Source organism: Salvia miltiorrhiza, chromosome 8 (genome assembly GCF_028751815.1).
Source record: "Salvia miltiorrhiza cultivar Shanhuang (shh) chromosome 8, IMPLAD_Smil_shh, whole genome shotgun sequence".
Lineage (NCBI taxonomy): Eukaryota > Viridiplantae > Streptophyta > Magnoliopsida > Lamiales > Lamiaceae > Salvia > Salvia miltiorrhiza.
In genome coordinates this window covers 25,613,958-25,640,748 of record NC_080394.1, presented here as the reverse complement: position 1 = coordinate 25,640,748, position 26,791 = coordinate 25,613,958, and the positions used below count along the sequence as shown (strand labels likewise).

At 37.7% G+C, this 26,791-nt stretch overlaps 3 protein-coding genes across 3 annotated transcripts; 1 reads left to right on the top strand and 2 right to left on the bottom strand.

Annotated features, from left to right (window-relative positions):
• The first annotated feature begins 6,135 nt into the window (after positions 1-6,135).
• On the top strand, positions 6,136-7,579 carry LOC130997264 (secreted RxLR effector protein 161-like). Its single transcript, XM_057922529.1, has one exon. The coding sequence runs from the start codon at positions 6,155-6,157 to the stop codon at positions 6,878-6,880; it is 726 nt and encodes a 241-aa protein (XP_057778512.1). The 5' UTR covers positions 6,136-6,154; the 3' UTR covers positions 6,881-7,579.
• A 2,180-nt stretch (positions 7,580-9,759) lies between these two features.
• LOC130997263 (uncharacterized) lies at positions 9,760-15,928 on the bottom strand. The gene is made up of 8 exons (XM_057922528.1): positions 15,422-15,928; positions 13,493-13,632; positions 12,990-13,089; positions 12,790-12,888; positions 12,170-12,514; positions 11,836-11,928; positions 11,547-11,753; positions 9,760-10,342 (listed from the first exon to the last, which is right to left on the bottom strand). Exons 1-8 carry the CDS (start codon positions 15,722-15,724, stop codon positions 10,079-10,081), a joined length of 1,551 nt encoding a protein of 516 aa, XP_057778511.1. The 5' UTR covers positions 15,725-15,928; the 3' UTR covers positions 9,760-10,078.
• A 7,613-nt stretch (positions 15,929-23,541) lies between these two features.
• On the bottom strand, positions 23,542-26,529 carry LOC130998240 (receptor-like protein EIX2). Its single transcript, XM_057923672.1, has one exon. The coding sequence runs from the start codon at positions 26,527-26,529 to the stop codon at positions 23,542-23,544; it is 2,988 nt and encodes a 995-aa protein (XP_057779655.1).
• Between the last annotated feature and the right edge of the window lie 262 nt (positions 26,530-26,791).

Here is a 26,791-nt window from a genome sequence, read left to right as displayed (position 1 = left end):
ATTCCCGATTTGGGGCTTGGGAACTTGATTTCGTGATTTTCCTCATCTGACGGCGATTGACGCCGGAAAAGTTGGTCGGAGAAGATGAGATGTGATTTTTTTAATGAACGGTGTGCAGATTAGCCCCCGAACTCCAAAAAGGAAAAAGGTGCAGATTAGCCCCTGAACTCCAAAAAAAGGTGCAGATTGCCCCCTCTGACTAACGGCCCATAACGGTGTTAAGTCAGAGGGGGCGATCTGCACCATTTTTTTGAGTTCGAGGGCCAATATGCACACACAGTTAGTAAGAGGACTGAAATGCTCTAAGGGCCTTCACTTGAGGGGCCTATCTGCACATTAACCCTTAAAAAAACACTTCCTATAAATTTTAAAATACTTGTAACGTGAGGCTCTTTTAACTTTGCGGACCTTTTCTTGGTTTGGTGTTACCCATTGGTTGCTAAGTATGGGAGACTCGGCCGAACCGAATATCATACTTAGACTTCTTACTTGTGTACACTACCCTGAACTGAACTGATCCTCTTGATTTCGGGACCCGGCACTGTGTAGGCACTCCCGATTGGTTTGGGATGACCCCGTTCGTAACAACTAACAAAATATTTTACATGCATTCAAAGATAAAACACATTTTTCTTTAATTTAAAAAAAGATGGCTTACGAACCCTAACTTACTTCGCAAATATAATCCACCTGATTCTTTGGTGAGAGATAGAGATGAAATCTCAAGCGGTGGCACCATCCTATGGGCCAATTCCTACAAGACAAATCTTAACACTTAGCTCATGCTATAGATAACAGAAATCATTGTCTATCTAGAGTTTTCTATGTCGACCTATTCTTGGACTCTATAACACATAATCAAAATTAGGAACTATGCATTATTTACACTCATTTTACTTATCTTGATGTCTTATCTAGGTTAACTTACCCACGATCTTTGCATAAAACATATTTTTAACTCGTCATGCATATGCACTTAACTCAAGTGAAATATCTTTGAAAATCGACTCTCTATACTTTGAAAATATTTCAACTTTTTGAGCTCTTATGGGACTATTTTCAAACATACACCGATTCTGCTTCGGAGCTTCAATGGAAGTGCCATAGGATAATTTTGCCTCCAATTTGAATCAAGTAAATCAGAGCTAAAACGAGCAAGATATGACCTCACAAAGATAGACATTTACTAAGAAAAATCTGAAAATTCCAGATTTTCTAGAATAGAACTTTGTCGGTAGACTACTTTAAAAAATTCATATCTTCCATTTCAAAATTCCATTGGAGATCCCAAAGGTCCATCCAGAAACTAAGGAGAGTGTATAACACTTATCCAACTGGACTCATCCGCAAAATTTATGGTTCAAGAGATATTCATTATTGCAAATCAGTGCTCAACTAGGATTTCAATTCTGTAGACATAGAACATAATTTGGAAAAACGGACTTAGGCTTTGTAAAAAAATGTTGAAAATTAATACAGAGATAGAAAAATGGGCTCAAAACACAAAGGTTTGGGTCGACCCTTTGCTTCCCAAATTTGTAGGTTTACAGAACCAACTGAGAGGTTCACAGGGTCAGCACTGAACTTCAAAAATTTTCGCCGGTCGTTTCTCTCACCTAAAAATGGTGAGGCCAGTGGGTGTCAAAAGAAAGCTTATGGGGTCTAGAATAACATATCAAAGTGTCAAGGGTTTTCACCAATTGAAATTGAGCTCATGTCATTTTAAAAATGGTCTACAAAACTTGATAATTATTCTTGTTAAACGGAAATCAGGGACCTATCTTATATTAATAATATCATTAAAATATTATTAATTCTAGGACCAAAAATAAGAAGTACTATTACATAGAAGTTTAAGGAAAAAAAATAGATTGTATAATTATTTATTGTACCTCAAATTCAAATTTCGAGTATATCACGTCTACGGCTGTAAACGAGCCGAGTCGAGTCAAATACTAGCAGGTTCGAGCTCAGCTCGTTTAAATATTCGGGTGTTCAAGCTCGGCTCGAGCTCGATTCGAGCTTTTATCTTGTTGTTAGAGTTCAGCTTGTCACCCACTTATCGAGCTCGAGCTCGGCTCGTGTGATACTCGATAATATCGAATTCAAACTTGAGCTCGAGCTCGGTTCGTTAGATGTTCGTATACATGATGTTCGAGCTCGAATTCGTTAAAATTTAAGAAAAAACTTCTTAATCAACATGTTATTTGTGCTCGAGTTCGTATCGTTTAAGGCTCGTGTACTAACTCGATTAAAGGTTCATGAACAGGCTCGTAAACATGTTCGCGAACAATTAAATTCGAACATATTTGCGAGCTTAACGAGCCGAATGTTATCAAGTTCGAGTTCGACTTGATAAAAATATCGAGTTTTAGATTAGGCTCGAGCTCAACACGTTACTATCGAATCGAGCTCCGAATGAGCTTTTTTCGAGGCGAATCTCGAATAGCTTGCGAGTAGCTCTGTTCATTTAAGCCCTAATAACGTCATTGGATATTGTATTCATCTCTCTTTGACCATCATTACAAAACATTGATGTCGGTGGGACCTATTTTTCAAGTTTGGTTTTATATGTAAGTTGAATGGTAGATTCACAAGTTTTAGTTGTATATAGATCTTTCATCCACGTATCTTAAAAATTCGATGGTTGATAAATTTTTGCCTATTTAAAATGTTTTAATGCATTTTAGTGCCTATGTTGGTTGAAAATTTTCTGCAGTTATACGTTTTTAGCGTATTTTTAAGATGCATAATATTGAACACAAAAATGCAGGATGTAAAATACAAAATTACATAATATTGCATACAAAAATGCATGAATAATTTAAAAAAAAATAGGACACTTACTAAATTAAACCATAAATTATCGAGTCAATATATGAAAGTGGTCATTTTTTTTTAGTAAACTTAAAATTTACAACTCAAATAAAAATATAAAAAATTACTCACTTTTTTGTGTTAAATGACTAAACTGCCGCTAAGATTAAAATTTAAAAAATGCCCACACCGCATGTCTATCACACTCCCCTCTCCCACCCCACCCCACCCCAAGCCGATTTTTTTTTTTAACTCCCGACTCCCCTCCCATCGGCGCCTCCCCTCCCACGGTCCGCCACACTCTCCTGAGTTCACCGCTGCCGCTGTGCCTCCACCTCCGATTGAGTTTTCATCGTCTGGAGTCTTCGTCGGTGAACTCTCTGCCTTCGTCGCCCTCACCGCGCGCCGACGCTTGATATCCTGCAGAGTCTCCCCACCACCAATCTCGCCAGTCCACCACACAACAGATTCAGCCAAGACTAACGCTCCCACCACGGCCTTCTCAACATCTTGTGCCTCGTTGGTCAGCTCTCATCTCTCTCCACTCTCTTATTCTTCTTCTCTCGACCACTCCAATTCTATTTGATTTTTTCCCAGAATTTTGGGCGTAGATTGTATTAGTATATGTTTGTATTTTTCTTGAGTTCTGTTGTGCATTTGGAGTTGAATTAGTTTATGGGTTTCTTTCGTTATGACCCTCTGTATTGGAATGGAAAATGATGGAGAATTTAAAGTGAATTTATTGAAGTGAGTTCCTTGAATTTTTGTTTGCTTGTCAAAAATTTGAAATTTGTGCGGATCAGGACCAAGTTTTTTTGTTTTTGATTTTTGAAAACTTGCTTTTCTTTATATAAATATAATCAGTAATCTACCAAGTGGGTTAGGCTCTTCTTGATTTCATTCTATTACTGTCTATTTGAAGTCGATTTTTTTTGAAAATTTGGTTCTACTTGAATTCTGTCTTGGTTAACCGGTTAATTCGGTTAACCGAACCCAAATTTGGTTCGGTTTTCGGTTATTGTTTTCTTCACTAATCGGTTCCGATTAATCGAAAAATCGATTCGGTCATAACCGAACCGAACCGATTATCACCCCTACTATGAATTCATAATTTAATGTTCTTGAATTCACAACCAAATCTTCTTGAATTCACAACTTAATCTTCTTGAATTTACAACCAGATTTATAAATTCACAACTTAATATTTTTGAATTCACGACCAGATCTATGAATTCACAATTAAAACTAAAATTCACAACTAGCTCGATGAATTCACAACCGAATCGTTAGTGTTGGTTGTGAATTCGAGTTTTAAAGCTCGAATTCACAACTAGTTATTTTGGTTGTGAATTCTCGAATTTACAACCAATTTGATGAATTCACGACTGATTGCTAGTGTTAGTTGTGAATTCGAGTTTTAAATCTCGAATTAACAACCAACTCTATTGCTAGTTGTGAATTCAAGTAGTCGTGAATTTGAGTTTTAAAGCTTGAATTCACGACTAACAATATTCGTAGTTGTGAATTCAAGTTTTAAACTTGAATTCACGACTAACAATATTTTTAATTGTAAATTCATATCTAATGTTTTTAGTTGTGAATTCAAACTTTAAAACTCAAATTCACAACTACTTGAATTCACAACCAAAATAAATTCTGGTTGTCAATTCACAATAAAAAAATTCTGGTTATGAATTCTACTGGGTTGTGAAATGCGCGAACTTTTTAAAGGGTGGTGTTTAAAGGAGTAAAATGGCAAGTATGAGTTTTTTTTTTTAAGTTTTTATCTTAGTGGGTAATTTTTAAGTTTACTAAAACAAATAGGCTATTTTCAAAATCCACTCTAAATTATTTGTCTTGTCCCAAAAATATTCTGAACTTTCATTAAAATTAAATTATCAATCAAATACCCAAACTATATATCGACATTGTACCAAAAATATCTTCACTAACATTTTTAGTTGATGAAATCACTATAATTCTAATAGGATGCTCGTAGGTGTCCAATTACATGACACTATATTTGAATTATTAGTCAAATAAATTCATGTTTTAGGAAAAATTAGTGAGAAATATTATTCAAATCTAGTGTTAAAATAAATTAATGTTATGAAAAACTTAGTGAACTATATAATTCAAATTAAGGAAATTATCACATTAAATTCTAAACTATTTTCCATTGAATTAAAATAGTATGGTTTAACATTAATTTGAGTCATTTGACACACCTAAATGCATTTGTTAATGTATGAACCCCTAATGTATTTAGGTGTGTTCGAACGAAGTGTTTTGGCTTTCCACTTATCAGCCATCACATATGAAAATAAATTAATGTCAAGCCTAAACCCTTGAAAGCATAGAAAGCAAATTAAGAACCGAACCTCGTTAAAACTACTTTAAGAAAAACTCGAAGGGAAAAATCTTAAAGTGGATAAAGAGTACTCGTCTAGAAACGACGAAGAAGGAAGAAAAAACGGGAGGAAGGCGGAAGAGGACTCTTCAGAAACTCCGGCCTAACCATCGCCTCTAAGAGTCCCCGGCCCACACAACCCGAACGAAAACAAAGAAACACCCAAAGCAAACAAACCGCAGGGAACAAACCCAACGGAGAAAAGCAAAACACCACTCAACGCCGTCCAAAAACACCTCGGACACGGAGACGCCAAAGGGATCCGACCTCTCAAGACCCAACCCCGAGCTCACCCGAAGACTGTAAAAAAACCGAGAGACATCCCAAATCAACCACCAAACGCTCCACCGGACCAGCTGCACCAACAGATAAACGAGAAAAGGCAACAAACCAACAGCACACCAAGTGCTCGACCAAAAGTCCGAGAAAACCCCCGCCATGCAAAACAAGAGGCTCGCAATGCAACACAGGTCAGCAACGCCCCAAAAGCTCGAAAAACAGCCCAGCTGCACACCAAAGACCCGACCGCAAAGAAGAAGCCGAGGGCAGCCGCGAGCTAGATGCGGCGAGTGCGACTATGGGTGGCCATGTCCAGCGCCACCACCTCATTAAGACCATCTATACCCTGCGTCCACCAACCGGAGAGCGGTGGTGTTTGTTGTGCTCTATGTTGATGACATCCTTATCATTGGGAATGATATAGGAATAATGCAATCAACAAAGATTTGGTTGTCAAACCAATTCTCCATGAAAGACTTGGGAGAGGCATCTTTCATCCTTGGAATCAAGATCTATAGAGATAGATCGAGAAGGATGATTGGATTATCTCAGTCCATGTACATAGACAAAATGTTAAAAAGGTTTAGCATGGAAGAATCCAAACGTGGATTCTTGCCAATGAGTCATGGTGTTTCTCTCACTAAAGCTATGTCTCCTCAGACACCTGAAGGGAGAGAAAAAATGACACGTGTGCCTTATGCTTCTGCAATAGGGAGTATTATGTACGCTATGCTATGTACAAGACCTGATGTCGCACATGCTCTGAGTGTCACGAGTAGATATCAGTCTAATCCAGGCGAAGAGCACTGGAAGGTCGTAAAATCAATCCTTAAGTACTTGAGAAGAACTAAGGATTTATTTTTGATCTATGGAGGTGGGGAACTGAAACTAGAGGGTTTCACCGACTCTAGTTTTCAGTCTGATAAAGATGACTCCAAGTCTATGTCAGGGTTTATATTCACTTTAAATGGTGGAGCAATATGTTGGAAAAGTTCTAAACAAGAAACAGTTGCTGATTCCACCACAGAAGCTGAATATATTGCTGCATCAGATGCTGCAAAAGAAGCTGTTTGGATAAGGAATTTCATTCAAGAGTTGGGTGTCGTTCCTTCAGTTGTTGATCCAGTACCTATATACTGTGATAACAATGGAGCTATTGCGCAAGCTAAAGAACCAAGATCTCATCAAAGATCCAAACACATTATGCGAAGATACCACTTGATTCGAGAAATCATTGGTAGAGGTGATGTCGTTGTGGAGCGAGTTGCTTCAGCAGAAAATGTAGCAGATCCACTTACTAAACCGTTGTCACAAAAGGTATTCGAAGGACATCTTGTGAAGATGGGTCTAAGATACGCGGGTGATTGGTGCTAGGGCGAGTGGGAGATTGAAAGAGTTACACCCGGCGCACCAATTAGATTGGTCATTTTATTTATATGTAAATTCAATCTCATTGGAATTTATATTAATAAAGGCATTTATTTATCTAATGTATTTGTTTTTAATAACTTATGCGATTTAGATGAAGTCCTTAGACCATAAAGAGTTATAAGATATGATCACGCATATGATGGTGATTATGAAATATGTCTTTAAAGCTTTGGTCTTAAAATAGTTCCGAGTGAAATAACTATTCAAGAAAAGGATATTGAATTGTTGGAAATAGCTCGCACATATGATACATACTCATAAGATGAGAATGTTGCGTTTCATCAACATTAACGTAGTTGACGTAAGTGTATATATGTGGGTGCTTGTTGGAGAACAAGTACACCGAACTGACCCGATAGAAATTCTTATATGGAATTTGTTTTATCGAAATAAGAATTACTATATTATGATAGTATACGATTAGTCCTTTGACTTGAGACACCATAGTAATCTTGTATTAGTTCTATTTCATTTTGATATATTTTCTGATTGCTAGTCAATCACTAAAGATTTTATGTTGGATGAAATATGAACTTATATGGAGATTAATGAGTGGTCAATAAAGAATCTATTACTTGTGAGACAAGAGAATTTCCTATAGTTTTCATTGTTCATAACTTGAAGACCTTGGCCAGGGCATAATGAATTGTGATTCATTAAAGAGTTATTGAATTCAATTGAAAATATGATTATTGGATTATCTTGAGTTTTCGATTTAATTCCATACTCAATATCCAATTGGGAAATTAGATGATAGAAGGATTGTACGTGTATGACGATTCATAATCAAAATAGGTTTACTCGCTATTTCACATAGTGCTAGATGACCATGCTACTTGCTAGATGTTCCCATGGTTTATAGGTTCTTGAAATTAAATAGTTAATTTCAAGTGAATTAATTTATCAGATAAATTAATTAAGTTGTAAAGTGTTACAAGCCTGTTACTAGTGCTAGTTGTGAACCTAAGAGGGTCACACACAATTTAGTAGAACGTGTCAGATTGAATCGATTTAATAGTTAAATCCAATTAATTAATTTGATTAATTAAATTGAGACTTGTTCTAAATTAATGAGTTAATTTAGATATTCAATTAAATTAGTTTTATTGAATATAATCGGATTAACAAGTCTGATTCTATATTAAATTAATAGGATTAATTTAATTAGAGATAAAGTTAATTAGATTAATTTTAAATCTAATAAAATCAGATTTATATATATATGGATATATATAACTGTATCCGGATATAAGATATCCGGATATTCTCCGGATTGGAGAAGAAGAAAATAAAAAGACGTCTGTTCACTAGACGTAACCGCAGAAGGATTTTAATTTCCATAATTTCCATAATTAAGGGAATTAATCTGCAGTGTTAATTTGGGGAACGAGTTTCCTTAAATTCAATCGTCTTCTGCGTTTTATTTTCACTCTCTCTGCTCTCGCCGCTCAGTCTTTTTCTGCTGAGTTTTCTGATTTCTCCTAAACACAAGAGTGATTAGTTTTGCTAGCGAAAAACTTCTCACTCGACACGAACACTAAGTGTGGACTTGATAGAGGGGATACGCTTGGATCCCTGCGAGCAACCGATTGCTTCCATTCCCGACATCAACCGGAGAGCGAAAAGGTATGAGATTCGGAGAGGGATGCGCCATAAAGTCCGCCGCTGCATTTCCCTCCCGGTAAATGTGAGATACTCTGAGCTCAAAACCCCGAAGCCGAGCTATGGTGTCTTTCCAGTAAGCTAAAAATCTCCAAGGAACCTCCATAGATCGGCATTGGAGAAGCTCCACAATGTAGCTCGAATCCGATTCTAACCAAAGGCGGTGCCATCCACGATCATGGGCAATAGCAATTGCCGTGATAACCGCCATAAGCTCAGCTTCAAAAGTGCATGATAAACATAAAAGTGCATAATGATAAAAAGAAAAAAAGAAAAAAAAAAGTGCATATATAAATTTAAGAATGATTATAAGTTATTTGAGAGTGAACATAAAAGTACATAATGTTGAATACAAAAGTATATATCCATACATAAATTAATTTTTTTATAAGTTATCTTGAAGTGACCTCTTTATATTTTTACAGGATTTTATCATGAAATCGTAGTATAACCACATTTTTTAAGAAAGTTGATCAAGATTTTTTTTTAATCATGGGATTATGATTGGGTTTGTATACGCTTGGTTTGGTAAGGAGAATAATATTATCTTTTTAAAATAATAAAAAAAATTGAAAGTGTTGAATTGGAACATCAAATAGTAGCCCTAATTATTCTTCATAACAAAAAGAAAAAAGGTCAAGGATTCTTGAGCGTGGAAAACAATTCAATGATTTTGAAAGAGTTGAACAAATAGTCATATGATGAAAATCTCATGTATGTTTTTGTACAAAGACAGTTAGGATGTCATGTTTCAAATATCATCTAAAAAATCAAAATATGCCTTACATAAAGTTGTTTGAACACAAAAGTGCATAATGTTATATACAAAAATACATAAACTGAACAAAAAAGTGCATAAATCTAGCATCCGCGTGAATTTAAGAATACCCTCGACATTTTTTAAAATTCGATCTCTTTCTACATTAACAATAATACTCATTCGTGTTTTTTTTACTTTAAAGTTTTGTCACGTATCGTGTTTCTCGTGTGTCTACATGAACACGATGTGTGATTCAGATCATGATCTATAAACTGATTAAATAAAGATATCTATCAGATCAGATGTAAGATAAAACATACTGCTGAAAACCTAGCGTCAAATTTATAGCTAGCTCAGAATACATTTATGAAATTTTCTTTTATTTGAAAAATTCATGACATTTCTGTAATATACTCTAATTATAAATTTAAACATAACAAGATACACGAGTTACAGTTATTTACATAAGCACATACCCATCCTGAATTTCCCTTCCATATTTCACTATAGGAATAACAATCTCGTGAACATTCAACTCAACAAATCAAGTATACCAACCAAACTAATCATTTTTCTCAGGTGTAAGACCAAAATAACTAACCATCTTCTTGGGTTGGACAGAACCCAGCTGCCCCAAAAACAAATCTGAATTAGATGAATCCGAGGTTGAATACCGGCAACGAATAGCTATCTCCTCCTCAGCAACGGAAAAAAGATGCTCAGAGTCCAGGAATTGATTCGAGATTGTACTTTTCAGAAGATGTAGTTCCATTCTCTCGGTTGTCAAGCACATCTGGTTTTTTCATGGCATCCAGAGTCTGTAGATACGAGTAAGATGCGCTTCTGCCTGCTGGAGGCCCAGGATTGCTAATTCTGCTGGCAAGGAAACGACGAATCAAGCCCCTCAGGAAAGGAGCCATCGTATCTGGTTCTTGCTCCAGGTAATACATAATTCCACCCATACACGCGCAGAACAAAGCCACCTGCAAAGTTGAGATACAGAATTAAGTATATTTGAAACAACACTCTTGACTTTGGACTTCGAAGTGCGCTATAGACATTTGACAATGTTTAAGCGAGACTAGGGGCTTGTTTGATAGGGCATGTTAGGATATGACAAGATAGTCAAGATATGTATCGTAGATAAGAGATGATTGGTATTGTATCTTTGTGTTTGGTAGTCAAGATATGATATGTAGATGCCATAAATTAGTTGTTCAGTACCTAGATTAAAGTATAGATTAAGTGAGCAAATTACAACTAGAACCTTATCCACAATGTTATTCCTCATTCTTACCCTCTCCCTCTCTGTAACTCTCTCTCTCTCTCTCGTCTCTCACAGACACGCATACAAACACACGCTACTCCCATTTTGAATCACACACTCACACACAGACGCACACACAAACACAAACTACGCACACATACTGAATCACGCACAGTCAAACACACACACACACAGACGCGCACACACACATGCACAGAGTTCTCGAATCCTGGCGAAGGCTGTCAATATACCGGTAGGCAAAGACCCACCACCTCACTCCCATCTCAATCTCTCTCTCTTTGCCAAACGGCCCTTTTGTGTTGTAGATGAAAGGGTAATTTGGTCAAACCAAAAACGACAAACATGGAGGCATAAGACGCATTAAAAAGGCACAGAGGCCTTCATATCACCTGAGGTGCAAGGTGCAGAAAAGCATGCACCAGACTGAAGCCAGGTGCACCATCTTGAAAACATTTTCTTTTGAATAAACTTCTTTCTTTTTAATCCAAGGACAGACAGATAGCATTGCTAAAGAAAATACATGATGGTAAATCTAGTCTAGGCAAAATTCTTAACTTAATTTTGTAAGATAAATGGATGGGCTCCGCGCATAATATCTGTGACAAGTCATCATTTCTCCTGAAACCCTACAAACTGAATACAAATTCAAGTAGAACCTCTGCAGTGCAGCACCTGGTAAGCCTAGGCAACCAGTCAAGCCATTTTGACAACACTTTTACATATCTGCCTTCAAACTCAAATGCATGTGTACTAACTACCAACAGAGCATTTCCAGTAACCAGAATATAATCACTAGTAGTTACTAGGCAACAAAAATTCATGCAAAAAGATTAAGGTAAGAACTAGTAATGGTGCACCAGGGTACGTCATACTTAACACAGAAGGACCATAAAATGTACCTCAGCGTTCTTGATATCTGGAAGCAAACGGCGATTCACCAAAATGTACCACAACGATTCTCCAGCTCTTGGAAGAACATACAAGGCTAGTTCCCCACGTCTAGCTTTCTTCTCCAATAATACAGAGAGAGCAGATAGTCCTCCTGCAAGCCAATAAACTAGCTTGTGGTCCTTCAATGCCACTTTTCTGTGCAAACATATTACACCCTTTTTTGGTTTCAGGGAGATTAAATCAGTACAATTACGAATGGACGTAAATGCATACAAGTGTAGCAAGCAGGAAAACCACCTGAAAGATTCCAACAAAAGCGGACAAGAATGAAGTTGAACGAACAGCATTTGTAACAGCATTCCTACAGGTACGAACTGGAGCATCCATAAACTGCAGAATGAAAATTAAATAAAAATAGATTAACCAATCTAAAATTTCTGACAACGTGACCTCCAAAAATATTTGCTGAAGCAAAAAAATGTTCTGTGTATTCTTGCTGGATCTCATAATTCCTTTGCTTTTAGCTCAAGTTTTTATTCATGTTGTTCCACTTCAGTAAAGCTTAATTTATTAAAACAATGTAACATATAGAGTTGCAGAAGCAAAATCATCCAATAACTTATAAAAGTACCTTTTGCAGGCGCAGAACAACAAATGGTACAAATGTCAAAGAGAAATACAAGGGAAATGTTTTCCTGAAAGTAGCCTTCGCAGCATTTGCATTGTGAACTAAGCATGATTTTGTATCAGGATGAATGACGGAACAAGGAATAAGTTCAGGAAATTTATCCAACTTCACATCACTGGATGTCCTGCCAGACAGGTAAGCAGCTAGTGAAGCAACATCTACTGGAGAGCCTCTACAGCACTCCCTTACAGCCTTGTAGACTGGAGCAGCAACAGGTCCCGTTTTCTGAATGAAATCTTGATATGATTTTGGCAAGCTCTCAGGGCGCATAACAAAGGAATACATAACCTGAGAAGTTTTTCTAATTAGAATACAAGGAATCAAAATTTTTATCAGAACAGAAGGTGCAACTTGGAGGAAATACTATATTAAAAAAGTAGCTAATAGCGAACATCAGAGTAACCCTGTATGAATCCTGGACTACAAGTTCCATGTCTTAAGAATAAGATAGCAGGGCTCTTGTAGTTAATCATCAACTGTACCAAAGACTACATCTAAGAATTATGTAGTGCTAAATGCATACACAAAGAAGCAGTATGTCAGACTTCCTGTCTGTAAATTACCTGGGCACAAGCTATTGCAAAGAGTAGAGTGTCTCCATGGTTCCAATGACTTCCCCATAAGTGGAATTTGTTTTTAGATTTAGCCGAGTTATAGGCACACTGTTTGAATAATTAAATACATTAGAGTTGATGGAAAAAAACAGTAATAGGACCTCATACAGTAAGCAAAAACTTCGAAATGAGATACAGGGTTATGGTACCTGAGCAAGCCTAGCCAAAAGATATAAAGCAAGTGTGCGCCTTCTACTGGAATCATCTAATGCTAGAATAGACAAACCAGAGACTGCACCTGCTAAAATTCTGTTCCATCATCACCTTTAACAAAGTCATCTAAATGGAATTGGATAATTCATGCAATGAAAAATCAATCTCAATAATGACATAACACACTAATACTTAAAATTAAGTCAATAAGTACAAGTACAGACATGACTAGCAAAACTAATTAGTACTCCCTCCGTCCACAAAAAATTTGCCACATTGTGGACAGCAAGGGTTTTAATAAAATGTGAGTGAAGTCGTTAATGGAGTAAGGGTCCCACTTTAAATGTGAGTGGAGTTTTGTGGACCCTACTACTATAAATGGAAGTGGCATATTTTTTGTGGTAGGATCAAAAAGGAAATTGTGGCAAATTTTTGGTGGACGGAGAGAGTATGAAATATTAAAAAACAAAAAACTAAATGACATTTTTTGTTAACTCACGCATTTACTGGTGTCTCTTTCTTTCTCATCTTTCTGAGCAAACACCTCAAAGCATGGTATGAGCCAGTGAATCCCCCAAAAAGCAAGCCAATTCGACATGCTTCTTCTCTCACTATAAGGTCTTTCTCTGATACGAGTTGCTGCAATAATATACATGGTTCAAAAAAAGATAAATAAACTCTTCCAGCTCATATTCTATTAATCATGGTCCATCAATCATACATACACACCAAAAATGAAAAGGATCCAGGGGTTGTGCATCAATAACAAGACTATTAGCTGTTGTTCTTAACATATTACTTAGAAGTTGTGTAGCATTTCTTAAGAGGGTGCGCACATGTGTGATCATTATCTAAAATTGTAAGAATTGATAAAAATGTTTCACTATTTCTTTTAACTCATGCTTCTTTTAGAATTTTCGTAAGTGGAAAATAAATACCTAACTTGGTAAAGGAATAAACACAATTGTATGAGAAAGAAAAAGATGATAAGTCAGTGTAAAGAAAATTTGTTAGGAGCTCGAAATGTCAAAGTTGGAACAAGTGGGGGGAGGAATTGGAAGAATGGAGAAGTAGTGCCTGATCCAAGACAGCAGAGATACAAATTAATAGATATTGTTGCTGTATATCAAATCCAGCTCCAAGAGCCCTGTCCTCGTTCTGAATGGAGGTCTATACCAGCTAATGGTACTTTACGAGACCACAGAAAATATCCAATCCACATTGGAAGGCTTTATCCATTAGAAACATGAGCAATCCAACTTGGACCATTCGACAGTGTTTGACCAGACTATTACAAACTATAGACTGTAAATGAATAATAAAAACATAAGAGTGAAGAGATAGATCATACAAAGACAAACTCAGCTGAACCCGCTATAGCCTAATAAAATGACATAATATGCTAATGCATTTTTTATGACAATAAAGTAAACATCAAAAGCCCGACTTCCATCTTTCTAAGACCAGGAAAAGAGACTGGAGTGGCAACACTGAAAAGCCACTAGTATTTCATGGGTATTATATATCTCTAACATATCTTTAGCTTACAAGTATGAATTACAAAACAGATTGAAGAAATTAATCCTTCAGCACGGCATGCAAACATGTTGGATAGATAGTATTGAATATGAACTGCGTAGTGTTCTAACTAGAACACCATAACCAAAGAAATCAAGACACGACAACAAGACCTGAAACCTGAGGTCCTGGGTTCGAGTTCTTTGTCGCGCGGTCATTAAATTTTCTTTATTTACTTATGTAATTTATCAAAATAAAATAAAATCAAGACACGACAACAAGAAGTTAAGTACTGAATATTGAAATCGAAGGGAAGGGCAGTTCAAACTTTGAAAATTTAGAAAGAAAATGTTAGAACTTATAGGACTAAATTTTTTTCAAGCTATAAAGAGGCTCAGCAAGATAGACATCCAATGGATTAGAGCAGGAAAATAGGTGTGAGAATTTGATAAAGTAACCAATCACTACTTAAACATAAATCTTCATCCATCAAAAGACCCAAAGAGTGGTAATCCTCATCATAAGCATTTCTCCTTGATATATTCTATCCATATGCTTTTCGAAATTCTCATCAATTTTTACGAAGCACATTTGACCTTTTTTCATCTTCCCGACATAACCTGTATTTCTACTGAATCTTTTTAATTAATACAGAGCTGCAGAAGTTCCAGCAATGGACTTCAAAATCTTCACAAATTCATCGATGAATTAATAGAATTGAATACCGATCGCAACAATTCCCAAAAACTACCTAATAAACGTAATTTAACTAAATAAAATAATTTGATTCAGCTGCCAATATCATTGCCACCTCCCGCATCATTCATTCACATAGGTATAAAGTAAAAGATTTCATCATGATCGCAATTTCATTCTCAAGCAATTAGAGTAAGGGCGGTATCGCAAAAACCTTGATATCAAGGAGAGAGGAATAGGACTTGAGACGAGCGAGCTTGAAGGCGCGGAGGAGGATCCCTATGCCGACGCGAATCCCGTAGGAGAGCAGGAAGCTCTGGCACAGGTTGCCGACGGCATTCGCGACGCAAGACTCGTCAGCGTGATCGCATGGGGGCTGGAGGTCACCGGGCGGGCCCCGCTGGCGGCGCTGCAGCTCCTCGATGGCCTCCTTCAGGCGCTGCTCCGCCTCCCGCAGCCGGCGCTCCGCTGCATCGGGCGGCGGCGGGGGCTGCTGCGGCGGCTTGGAGGTGCGCATTTTGGTGCAGGATAGGGCGGTTTCAGCATCTAGGCCTGCGGCTTTTTCTGGTTTTTGATTTGCGTGCGGAAATGTGGAATTATTAAATTCTTTTGTGCATTAATTTCATTATAAATTTATGCAACTGTACTACAAATGGCGTCATGGATTCTCGGGCCATTTCTGATATTGGGTCGATTTTATGTACAATGATGAATTGATTATGCTTTTTCGACAAAATAAATTATGTCCGCATAAAATTTGATTAAATACTTTATAAAATAATTATGTTTAAAATTTTTGGTTTAAAATATAAAAAAATTAGTTAATTTTATTATTTTTTTCAATATTTTAGTTTTTTGTAATTTTTTTATAATATTTTTAATTTTTACAGTATTTTTTTTAGAGACGGTTAATTTTTACAGTATTATTTTCAAAGTACAAAAACTACAAAAAAATAATAAAATTATAATATGGAGAATACAATAAAATTAACTAAAATCTTTTTAAATTTGAACCAAAATTTTTAAATCAATTTATTTTTTTAAAATATTTAACCTTTTTTTTAAATCGAATAAATTTTGTCCAAATAACACTACTCTTTTATTTATTGGTTAGAAAACACAGCTAAGAAACTTGGAAATAGGAAAAAAGAATGACTCCTCAGTGGCCACCTCCACAGGTTGCCGAGCTCGAGCATAAAAATCTTCTTTACCTCGGCAACCGCCGCACAAGTTGTTGAGCTCCTCGAAATCTTCCAGAGATACCACGACCTTAACGGCGGTCACTGGACTTCTCCTTTCCAAAACCTCATCTTTGGCAACCTTCATGATGGTCGTCGAGCTCATCTTGTTTATCTATTTTTCATCTTTTCATGTTTGTTTTCTCGATTCTTGAGCCTCAAAACTCTTTATTTAGACCTTCATTAAAGATATTGTATCTTCATAACACTCAAATTTGCACCAAAATAGTCAAAACTACAGCCAATCATAATATCTCAAAAAAATATGAAACTCATAACAAAAGATACACAATCAAGTATAATTCTAACACTTCAAGCAATAATAGACCAATAAAAACAATACAAAATGAGTGTTTATCAAGATGCTCCAGTCATATTCACTATCATGGAAACATAGCTAAAAAAGTCCTTCGTAGCCATGATACTCTTAGCAACATCAACAATAATTAACTGTAGTTGATGTGAAAAACAATGAATATATATGGCATAAAGATTTTCTTTCAATATTAAGACTTTCAACCCATTGAACTCTCTTCTCGTGTTTGAAGCTCCATCATACCCTTGACCCCTCAATTTTGATAGTGATAAACCATTTTTCACAAATAAATCACTAATAACATGTTTCAGAGAATATGAAAACTGTCAACAACATGCACCATTGTAATAAATGTTTCAACCACATATCCTTCATCATTCACATATCTTAAAATTAATCTCACTTGCTATTTTAATGTAACGTCCTGAGCCTTATCAACCAACATGGTAAATACTTTATCCTTAATGTCATTAATTATAGCAAGTGTAACTTATAAAGCACAAACACATGCTAAATCTTTTTGAATTTGTGGGGAAGTCATTTGATTATTAGCACGAGCATTTGAACCCAAAACTTTGAAAACAAGATCATTATGATCACTACACCACTGAAGCAGCTCAAGAAAGTTACCTCGATTTGATGAACTAGTTTACTCATCGTGTCCACAAAAAGGCAATCCTTACTTTAACAGAAAATAAGTCACATCCAATAATAATGTACTTGTGGTAAATATATTAATGCTCGACATGCTCAACCTCTGTGAGTTAGTTAATAGAGTTTATTGCCTATAAATACACAAACTATACTCAAATTTTGGTTTTTAACCAAATCTATTTTTTTGGTCAAAAAAATACATAAAACTTTTAATTTTTTGGAATTTAACATGACCCCAAAAATTCGTTGACCAATAAGTTGATTGTCTGAATTCTAATGGCCAATCTTAAGGTATAGTTGGAAAGCTATTGACGTTATCTTTCTAATGATACTTATATTGTTGGGTTTTGGTAACCGGAAGTGGTCGAAAAAAAGGAAAAAATATAGAGTTTTGTGACCTCGACTTTCATGCCTTTTTTTTAACCACTTTCGATTATCAAAAATCAACAATATAAGTATCATTAGAAAGATAACATTAAGAGCTTTCCAACGGTACCTTCGGATTGCTCATCAGAATTCAAACAATCAATTTATTAGCCGACGAACTTTCGGCTCCGGTCAAATTCCAAAAATATTAAAGTTTATGTATTTTTTGACCAAAAAAATAGATTTGGTCAAAAACCAAAATTTGAGTATAGTTCGTGTATTTATAGGCAATTAACCCTAGTTAATGCTCGACATGCTCGACCATTGCGAGTCGAGCAATCAAAAATTAGTGGTCGAGTATTCTTAGAGAATGCACTAAAGATCGGCTTAAGGGTAATGATAAACATGCATTTTTCCATTGGTGTGTCATATTTGATGTTTAGTTATGAGGATTTTGTGTGTTTGATGATTTATTTGATCATATATTGATTTATTGTCGAGAACTTGTTACTTCCTTGTTGTTTGAGCGAATTTTTAAGAATATGGAAGCTTAATTTGGCAAAATGATTCAATTTAAGTTGAAGTTTATTTCGATACGGATTAGAGAGTGCCAACAGATCGAAAATCGGACATCAAACAAGGCAGAACGAACCAAAACGAAATCGTTGCGCAAAGCTGTCAAGACCCCATGGTCGGCCACGGCCACGGGACTGATCGCGAATAATTCGGCGACGAACGCGGGCTGGTCGCGAAGCCGCGTCTCGGACCGTGTGTTTGCTCGATTTTGCTCATTTTTTAAGTTTTTCAACTATTTTTCGATCCTACACAGTTTTGACCTATATTTTGAGATCTATGACATATAAATATTCCCCAAAAACATATTGAAGAGACTTGGCTTATATTTACACTTGGAAAACTTGAAGAGACACAAGAATTGAAGATTCATCACAATTTTTTGGGTTTTATTGTTGAATGATTTCTTTATTCCTGATTTTCTATTGCTAGTTCATATGTCTATGTATAGTTAGTAATCTTTTGTCCCAGGTTTTTGGGAGTAAATAGATGATAATTTTCTGACTCTATTTTATTCAATTAATCAATATTTATTTATCCTTTTTATGTTCTTGTGCCTGTTGATTGCTTAATTGTTTGATCACCAATTTTGCATAATCTTAGGTTTTAATTTGATACGGGATATGATAATTATTACCTGAAATAAGGACATAAACATACTTGTCAATGTTAGTGAGAGAACTTAAGATAAGTATGATGACATTAATCTTAAGGACTATTTGGAGTTGCATGTTTAACAGTGATCCGAGGACGGTAGCATTGCATGTAATCAACGGTTTGTATACCACGAGAGTGTGTATAAACTAATTTTGAGATTGTCTTAGGAAAAACTTGTCATTGGTTATTGAATTGACTTTGTCTGATTTCCTGAATCTGTTGAAACCATTGCATTTAGATATTTATTCTTCATAGTTTTTCTCCCTCCATGCTTTTGTGATTTTATTACTGCTTTTATTACTGCTTTTAGGGTAGTAATAGTTAGAAATCGATCTCTGTGGAAATACGACCTTACTTGCCTATATACTCAATTGCACCCGTACACTTGCAGCGTATTAAAAAAAATAAGCGAATAGGTAAAAAAAAAGTCATAAATGGGTATAATTGTAAAAGGTGAGTATTTTTTAGGCTTTATTTTTCAGAATAAATGTTTATCACCGTGCCCCTAAATCATAGGGTTAATGATAGTTTTTACCCATTCTTAAAACAAAAAATAAAAAATACCCATTATAAAAACTACCATTTTGAGTTTGAAAGGTCAAAGTTATCATTACTTAATTCTCGAATTTTGCTTGACAGACTCGATCAATGCAAGTCGAACATTAGTCATTTTTTTTTTAGGTTGAAAGTCGAACATTAGTCATAAATGCATTAATTCTTGATATTTTCTACCACAGTGATTCGAGTATATCGAGCATTAGTGCATTTTGTGGAAAATAAATTAATGTTCAACCACTACGAGTCGAGCATTAATGGTAAATGCACTAATGCTCGACATGCTCGACCACTGTAAGTCGAGCAGTCAACCATTAATGTTCGAACATCTTTAAAAAATGCACCAATACTTACATACTTGACCATTGCAAGTCGTGCATCAGTGGTCGAAAAATGCACTAACACTTAGCATAAGGGTAAAAAATTCTAAATAAATACTCCCTTCGTGCAACAAAATTATTTCTGTTTAGGTAGACACAAGTTTTAATAAAATTAGTGGTGATTTTTATATAGTGGAGAAAAGGTCCCACCATTGTATGAAATAAGTTGTTGAAATCGAATTAAGAGTGATTTTTTATTTTTGTAAATAAGAGGAATTTATAAGGATAAAAGATAAAGAAAAAAAAATATTGAGTCATGTTCTAAAAACAGTGTCATACTTTTCGTGGATTGAGAAAGTATGTTTTATAGAAGGTGGTATTTTTTAGGGGTAATTGCCTGTAAATTCCTAACGTTTACTCGAAATTGGTTTTTGCTCCCATTTTCGAAGGTCTTGCGACTAATTACCTAACCTTTTTTTTTGTCTGATTTAGCACCCGTAGTCGGTTTTCCCCAAATTTTAAATGGCGTTTCACCGGGAAATGACAGCGTGGCGCCGGATTTTACACAGTTGGAAGCCGGAATGAAAAAAAGAAACGACGCCATTTCTAATTAAAAGAAACGACGTCGTTTCGCCATCCATTAACACTCATATTTCGAATTAAGCCCTGATTATTCGAATTTCCCCAAATCTCTTCTCAATATTCCCGTCTAGGGTTCTTTGAAGAACACCATCAGACGCACGCGAGCAGTTGATTTCTCCATAGCTTCGGTCGGCGATAGCTTCAAGCATGGCTGACGATGAAGTAGTGAACCCGTAAGTCTATTTTGTTTGCGCTTTCTTTGTAGTTGAACTGGAACAAGTGTTCATGAAATTCGCATGTCTATTTTATTTGCAGTGATACATTTGCATTATTTATACATCATGGAGGTCACTTTGAGGATTATGGGGGGTTTCCAGTTTATGCTAAGGGTTTTTACTTGGGGCTTTTCGACTTGGTACCTAGTACCTTTGATTATGCAAACTTTGTCGTGCTGTAAAGTATGTAGGATATGGGTCATGGACTAACCTGTTTTTTAGGTATCCTAGAACAAATACTTTTGTTAAGATTGTAGGGGATAGTGAAGTTAAGCAAATGTTGAATCTTTTGAATGAGGGGATATCTGTGGTTAGTGTGTATGTGGAAGGGGGCATTGATAGTGGCTCTAGTAGATTGCAAAATAACATAGGGAACATTGATGTAACACACAATGCAGTGTTTACTGATCCAAGAGAAAGAAATGAGCAAGTAAACAATGACTTTGTTGAGGGTAGTTTAATACAATCAGTGATGATAGAGCCTGAAATTGAGCCAACCCAGGTTGGGGATGGGGAATTAACACAATTAGAAAATCCAGTCCACAATGAAGATGAAGGGATGGTTAGTGATGTTGATAGCTTAGATGACATATTGGATTCTGTTGAACAAGAGTATATTGAGAATGAGGGAGTGGAAAAAGAGGAGAGAATGAGGGCAGAAGAGGGTAGGCAGAGGGTAGAAAAGGAGAGACATAAGGCAGAAGAGGGTAGGCAAAGGGCAGAAAATGAGAGACATAGGGCAGAAGAGGAGAGACAGGGGCTTGAAGAGGGTAAAGTGGAGGATGAAGATAGTGAGGATGGGCTAAGTGATCAAGACCTAGACAATGATGATCCTGAATACTTGAATGCTAGGAGAATGAATAGGGAAACAAATGCAGAGGAAATGCAGAGGTTGATGCAACAGTTAAACGAGCCAGTGATAGATAATGAGCCTGACAGTGAATATGAAGCTAGTGATAATGATCCTAACAGTGATGAAACTGATCCAGAAGATGAGGTTGAAAACTCTAGGATAAACACCAATAGGATTGTATATGATCCTAATTGTGATCACGGCCAGATGGAGACAAGACCACTTGCACATGTAGAGAGTGGGACCTAATGGGTATACCATGCATTCATGCCATGAGTGCACTGCATTACATGGGGAGGGATCCAATCGAAGTTGTACATGAATACTACCATGTGGCCACATATTTGAAGGCATATGAAGTTGGCTTAGAGCCATGCAAAGGTGAAAGCATGTGGCCAGTGGTTGAAGGCTTCAAGGTGAAACCTCCAGAGGCAAGAAGGATGCCTGGTAGGCCCAAAAAGAAGAGGTTGAGGTCAGCTACTGAAAGGGAAGGCATAAATCCGCATCAACTGTCCAGAGGATGGATGGTCATGACCTGCAGAAGGTGTGGAAATGCAGGCCACAACAAAAGAAATTGCCAAAATCTTACTCTAGAAATTCCACCTCCTCCCAAGGTAACAAGTTGTTGCTTTCAACATTTATAATTCATATATGAATTACTCATAGACATTTCTTGTAAAATTGTAGAACAAAGTTGGAAGGCCTTCTAAAACAAGGGCGGAGGACATGCCAAGCTCTTCATCTACCAGGGGAGGGACAAGGGGAAGATTCAGCAGAGGCAGTGGCAGAGGGGGTGGAAGATCAGGGAGAGGCAGTGCAAGGGTTGAAAGAAGTGATGTATTTTTCAGAGAGAGGAACACGACAAGGTCTGGGCTTGGTCTTTACATAAGTGAGGCAACAAGAAATCAGTACATCAATACATCATCAAGTTCAAGGGACGTGAGGGTTGTGCAAACTAGGAGCAGAACTGCACAAGCACCAAATGATCAACAACAATGAATGACATCTAAGTCTTCTTTTTGTAACTCCTTTTGTAATGAAGAAACATGTACTTGAACTTCTTGGCCACTTTGAAGTCTGCTACATTGAACATATCATATGTTATTAGTGTGTTTATGATGTTAATCAAAAGTACGAATGGCTGTTTTGGGTATTTGGTTTGTTGGTTTACAGTTAACATATGTTATATTGTTGATTCATGTTTGATGGTGAATTTGTAAGAAAAGTAGCATTTCATTCGAAAATAACCATTGCATTCAAAAATAATTGATTCATTAAAACTGCATATCTTACATGAAACCTCACAGAAAGTGATTCATTGCCAAAACACCAAAAATTAAGACTAACAACAATTTGGTAATCCTAAGTTTCCACTTCAGATTACTAATTTCAAGCTCTTGCTCCTTCATCACAATCTTCATTTCTTCTACATCTGCACATTTCACTTCATACAATGTCATCAAATCTTCATATTTTCCAGCTTGCATCTCTCCCATAAACTTGCATAATTTCAGCTCCTCGGACACTTTGTCTCGTTGAAGAATTAGCTTTTAAATTAGTAAATATCATTTTGACCCTAAATCATATCTCCTCCGTCTTAATAATAACGTCGTAATTTTCTTTTTGGACGTTCCATTTATAATGTCCTGATCCCAAAAAGGAAACAATTTCTTTATTTACTCTCTATTTTTCTCATCATTTACTTTTATCTCTTCTTTTTTTTTTTACTTTTTCATTATTATCTCTATATTTTTCTTTTTTTACTTTATCTATATTTTTTTAATTTGCGTGTTCCATTTTAATTTTATTGGGATGTAGAGAGTATATATCAAGTAGATCGCTCCAAAAAACATTAGCCTAAATTTAATTACATTTGTTCTATTAAGCCAATGAACACAAGTAAACAAAATCTACACATTCAACTGACGTAAGCAACGATGTGGAATCACCGAAGTAAGCATTTCACCCACACATAATAAACGTAATTCCCAATCCTTGTCATTAACCCAAAATAGGCATTTCTCCACGACACATTCACCAGCAAAGACACTATAACTGTCCAAAAACCAACCACGGCTCCTACTGCTATGCTTACAACCAATCCGAACCCCTCCCCTTCAAATATCGACGCCTCCCTCTCCTCTTCCTCTTCCTCTTCATCCTCACCACCCTCACTCCCCTCGCACCTCTCCGACAGCGGAGCTCCACAGAGCTCGTTGCCACTGAAGCTCGACGCATCGAAACCTCGGAGCTGAGTTCCCGACGGGATTCTCCCACTCAAGCTGTTACACGACAGGTTCAGATTGCTCAGAAACGAGAGCTCCGAAATGCTCTCAGGAATCTTCCCCGACAGCCAGTTCTTAGATAGGTCAAGTGATTCCAGCAACCTCATGCTGCCAATATCTTGAGGGATCCTTCCACTCAAACAATTTCTTGATAGGTTCAACGTCTGCAGCTCCGAAAGCGACGTTACTGCAGCAGGAATCGGCCCTGTTAAGCTGTTGTCGGAGAGATCCAACGTCATCACCCAATGCAGAATGTTGCTGTACAATCCGAATCTCCCCTTCACAACAAGGAACTGACTGTCGGGAACGCCGCCAAACGTGTCCTCCGCAGAGTAGTACATGCGATCGCTCGGCCTCTGCCTCCCCGCCATGGTTTCGAAACCGTCCAAGCACGACGGTATCCGCCCCGACAGATTGTTACCCGCCAGGTCCAGCGCCTGGACACGGCTGAGGCGGCAGATCTCCACCGGAATCTCGCCCCAGAACTCGTTGAGACGGAGGTTGAACACGACCAGCTCCGAGAGGCGATCAATCCAGATAGGTATACGCCCCGAGAGATGATTGCGGCCGAGATCCAACACCATGAGACCGGTGCAGTTCTGCAACGAAGGCGGTAATTCTCCCGAGATGTCTTTGTTCCTGCGCAGGTGCAAGGATTGCAGCCGCGTCAGGAGCCCCATCGAGCTCGGGATCTCGCCGGTGAGATTGTTCGCCTGCAGCCTCAGCACGCTCAGATACGACCAGTTTCCCCAGCAGTCTGGAATCCCTCCGGACAAGAAATTGTAGGCGAGGTCCAGGATTTCCAGCCTCATGCTATGCCTCATTTTATGTTCACAGAGGAAGCTATTCATGGAACCTGAAATACGATTGAACGACAAGTCGAGAATGGTCACATTTGAGGAAACACGAGGCAATGGACCAGTGATGAGATTCTTCTTCATATCAATAGCCACATTTCTGCTTACACCGAAATCTAATAAACTCGGGATTTGGCCTCTGATCATGTTGTTAGAGAGGTTTAGATACTTCATCTGCGATGTTAACGTCCAAAACCAAGAAGGAATGGCATCCTCGATTCCTGTACTCGCCAAGCTCAGATACTGCAAATGCTTCAAGTGTTTGATCCATGGCGGAAACTCAGGCCCCAGCCGCCATGATCTCAACGTCAAGCCTTCCAGTTGCAACGGCGGGATCCAGTCTCTGCTCGGCTCGAAGCTGAAACTGTTGCCATTTGCGCGAAATATCTTCAATCTTGAAAGGTTTCTGAAGTGTGATTCGGAGACGATTCCTTGGAAAAAATTGTCCGATATAACCAGGTATTCGAGCTCCTGCAGTTCTTGGAGGCTCAAAGGCAGAGGTCCGGTGAGCTTATTGCCTGTGAGGTCTAGCTCTCTCAGTTTAACTAATTGCTTGAGATTACTCGGCAATGGACCTGAAAGATTGTTGAAACCCAAGTACAAGAATCGCAGATTCTGTGAAATGCAGCCGGAGAAATCCGGTAAATACCCAGAGAATCTGTTTGTGTACAGATACATCTCTTCGAGATTACAGAGATTGCTGAGAGATTTTGGCAGCATTCCTTCAATTCGGTTCTGAGACAAATCGAGATTCACCAAAGATGTCAAATTATCCATTATAGTATCAGAGAGTTCGCCTTCAATGAGATTGTCTGCAATTGCCAAAACCTTGAGATGGCTTAATCTACTTATCCATGTCGGGAAATCGGAGCTGAAATCATTCGAGGACAAGTTGAGGTATTCAAGCTTCGTCATGTTCTGCAAGCCGGTAGGGAGCTGGTGGTAGAATCCACAGTGACTCAAATCCAAGTGCTCCAAATTGGCGAGGCTGTAAATCCAGCGAGGCAGCGATGAGTTGAAATTGTTCCAGGAAAGATCAAGAACACGAAGATGTGTGAGATTTGCGACATTGCTCGAAATCATAGCCTGTAAGCCGCAATTCGAGAGACGAAGCTCGAGCAAAGAAGGCAGATTTTCGACTGCTCGCAGCCAATCAATCGCCTTGCTCACATCGACTCCTGTCAAATCCAAGTGCTCCAATGAAGAAAGGTGCCAAAGCCACTGCAAATTGCTAACCCTAAGCGTACTCTCGAGAAAAATTGGGTACGGATCTCCGAGATTCAGATATCGGAGGCCCGAGAGATTCGCAATTTGCTGAGGGATCACGCCGTGGAACCCGCAGCTGGAGAGATCGATGTACTGTAGATTTCTCATGAAGGAGATGAAATCTGGGACGCGCGCGCCTTGGAAATCGTTGCAGCTGAGATCCAAGTGATTTAGGAACTCCAAATTGAGGAGAGATGGATTCAATTTCCCCCCCAATTTGTGATTGTGATAAGCTTCGAACTCGGCTGCGCTGTAGCTCCGGTGAGCGCAGGGATTGTCGTGTGGGTTGCGGAGGCGGAGCTGGCGAACTCGGCCGGTGGCGTTGTCGCAGATTACTCCTTCCCAATTGCAGCAGTTGGCGCCGCGCCATGAAGAGAGGCGGCCGCTGGAGTCTTCTAGATCGTTCTTGAACGTCGAGAGGGCGCTTCTGTCGCTCTCTCTGCACAAAGCGTCTGCAAATGCGTGGTTGAATAAGCTAAGGAGAGCAGTCATGTTGAAGAAGAGAAGGGAGACGACGATTTTCATGGCTTTTGTGGGTATGATTTTGAAGAAATATTGCGCAGAATCTGAGAAGAAGACATGGATTTGGATGGAGACTGAGTTTATAATTCAATTGGTTTTTGTAATTGTGTAAGACTACTAAACAACCACCTTTCGTCAACAAGGTCGCCAGCCACCTCATTAGTTTAGCAAAAATATAAAGTAAAAATTATTTAGAGGAACCGACCGTGGGCTGCTAGAGACCCAAAGGCAACCTTGTGGTCTCATGTCCTTGACCAATGATTTA

What these genes read in the sequence shown, in the direction of transcription:
- LOC130997264 (XM_057922529.1), top strand. Translation starts at nt 6,155, where the DNA reads ATGTCTCCTCAGACACCTGAAGGGAGAGAAAAAATGACACGTGTGCCT.
- LOC130997263 (XM_057922528.1), bottom strand. Translation starts at nt 15,724, where the DNA reads ATGCGCACCTCCAAGCCGCCGCAGCAGCCCCCGCCGCCGCCCGATGCA. An exon ending in CTTTTGTTGGAATCTTTCAG is followed by an intron (nt 11,754 to 11,835) that starts GTGGTTTTCCTG and finishes AAACCAAAAAAG; the next exon opens with GGTGTAATATGTTTGCACAG. An exon ending in CAGATATCAAGAACGCTGAG is followed by an intron (nt 10,343 to 11,546) that starts GTACATTTTATG and finishes TCAACTTTGCAG; the next exon opens with GTGGCTTTGTTCTGCGCGTG.
- LOC130998240 (XM_057923672.1), bottom strand. Translation starts at nt 26,529, where the DNA reads ATGAAAATCGTCGTCTCCCTTCTCTTCTTCAACATGACTGCTCTCCTT.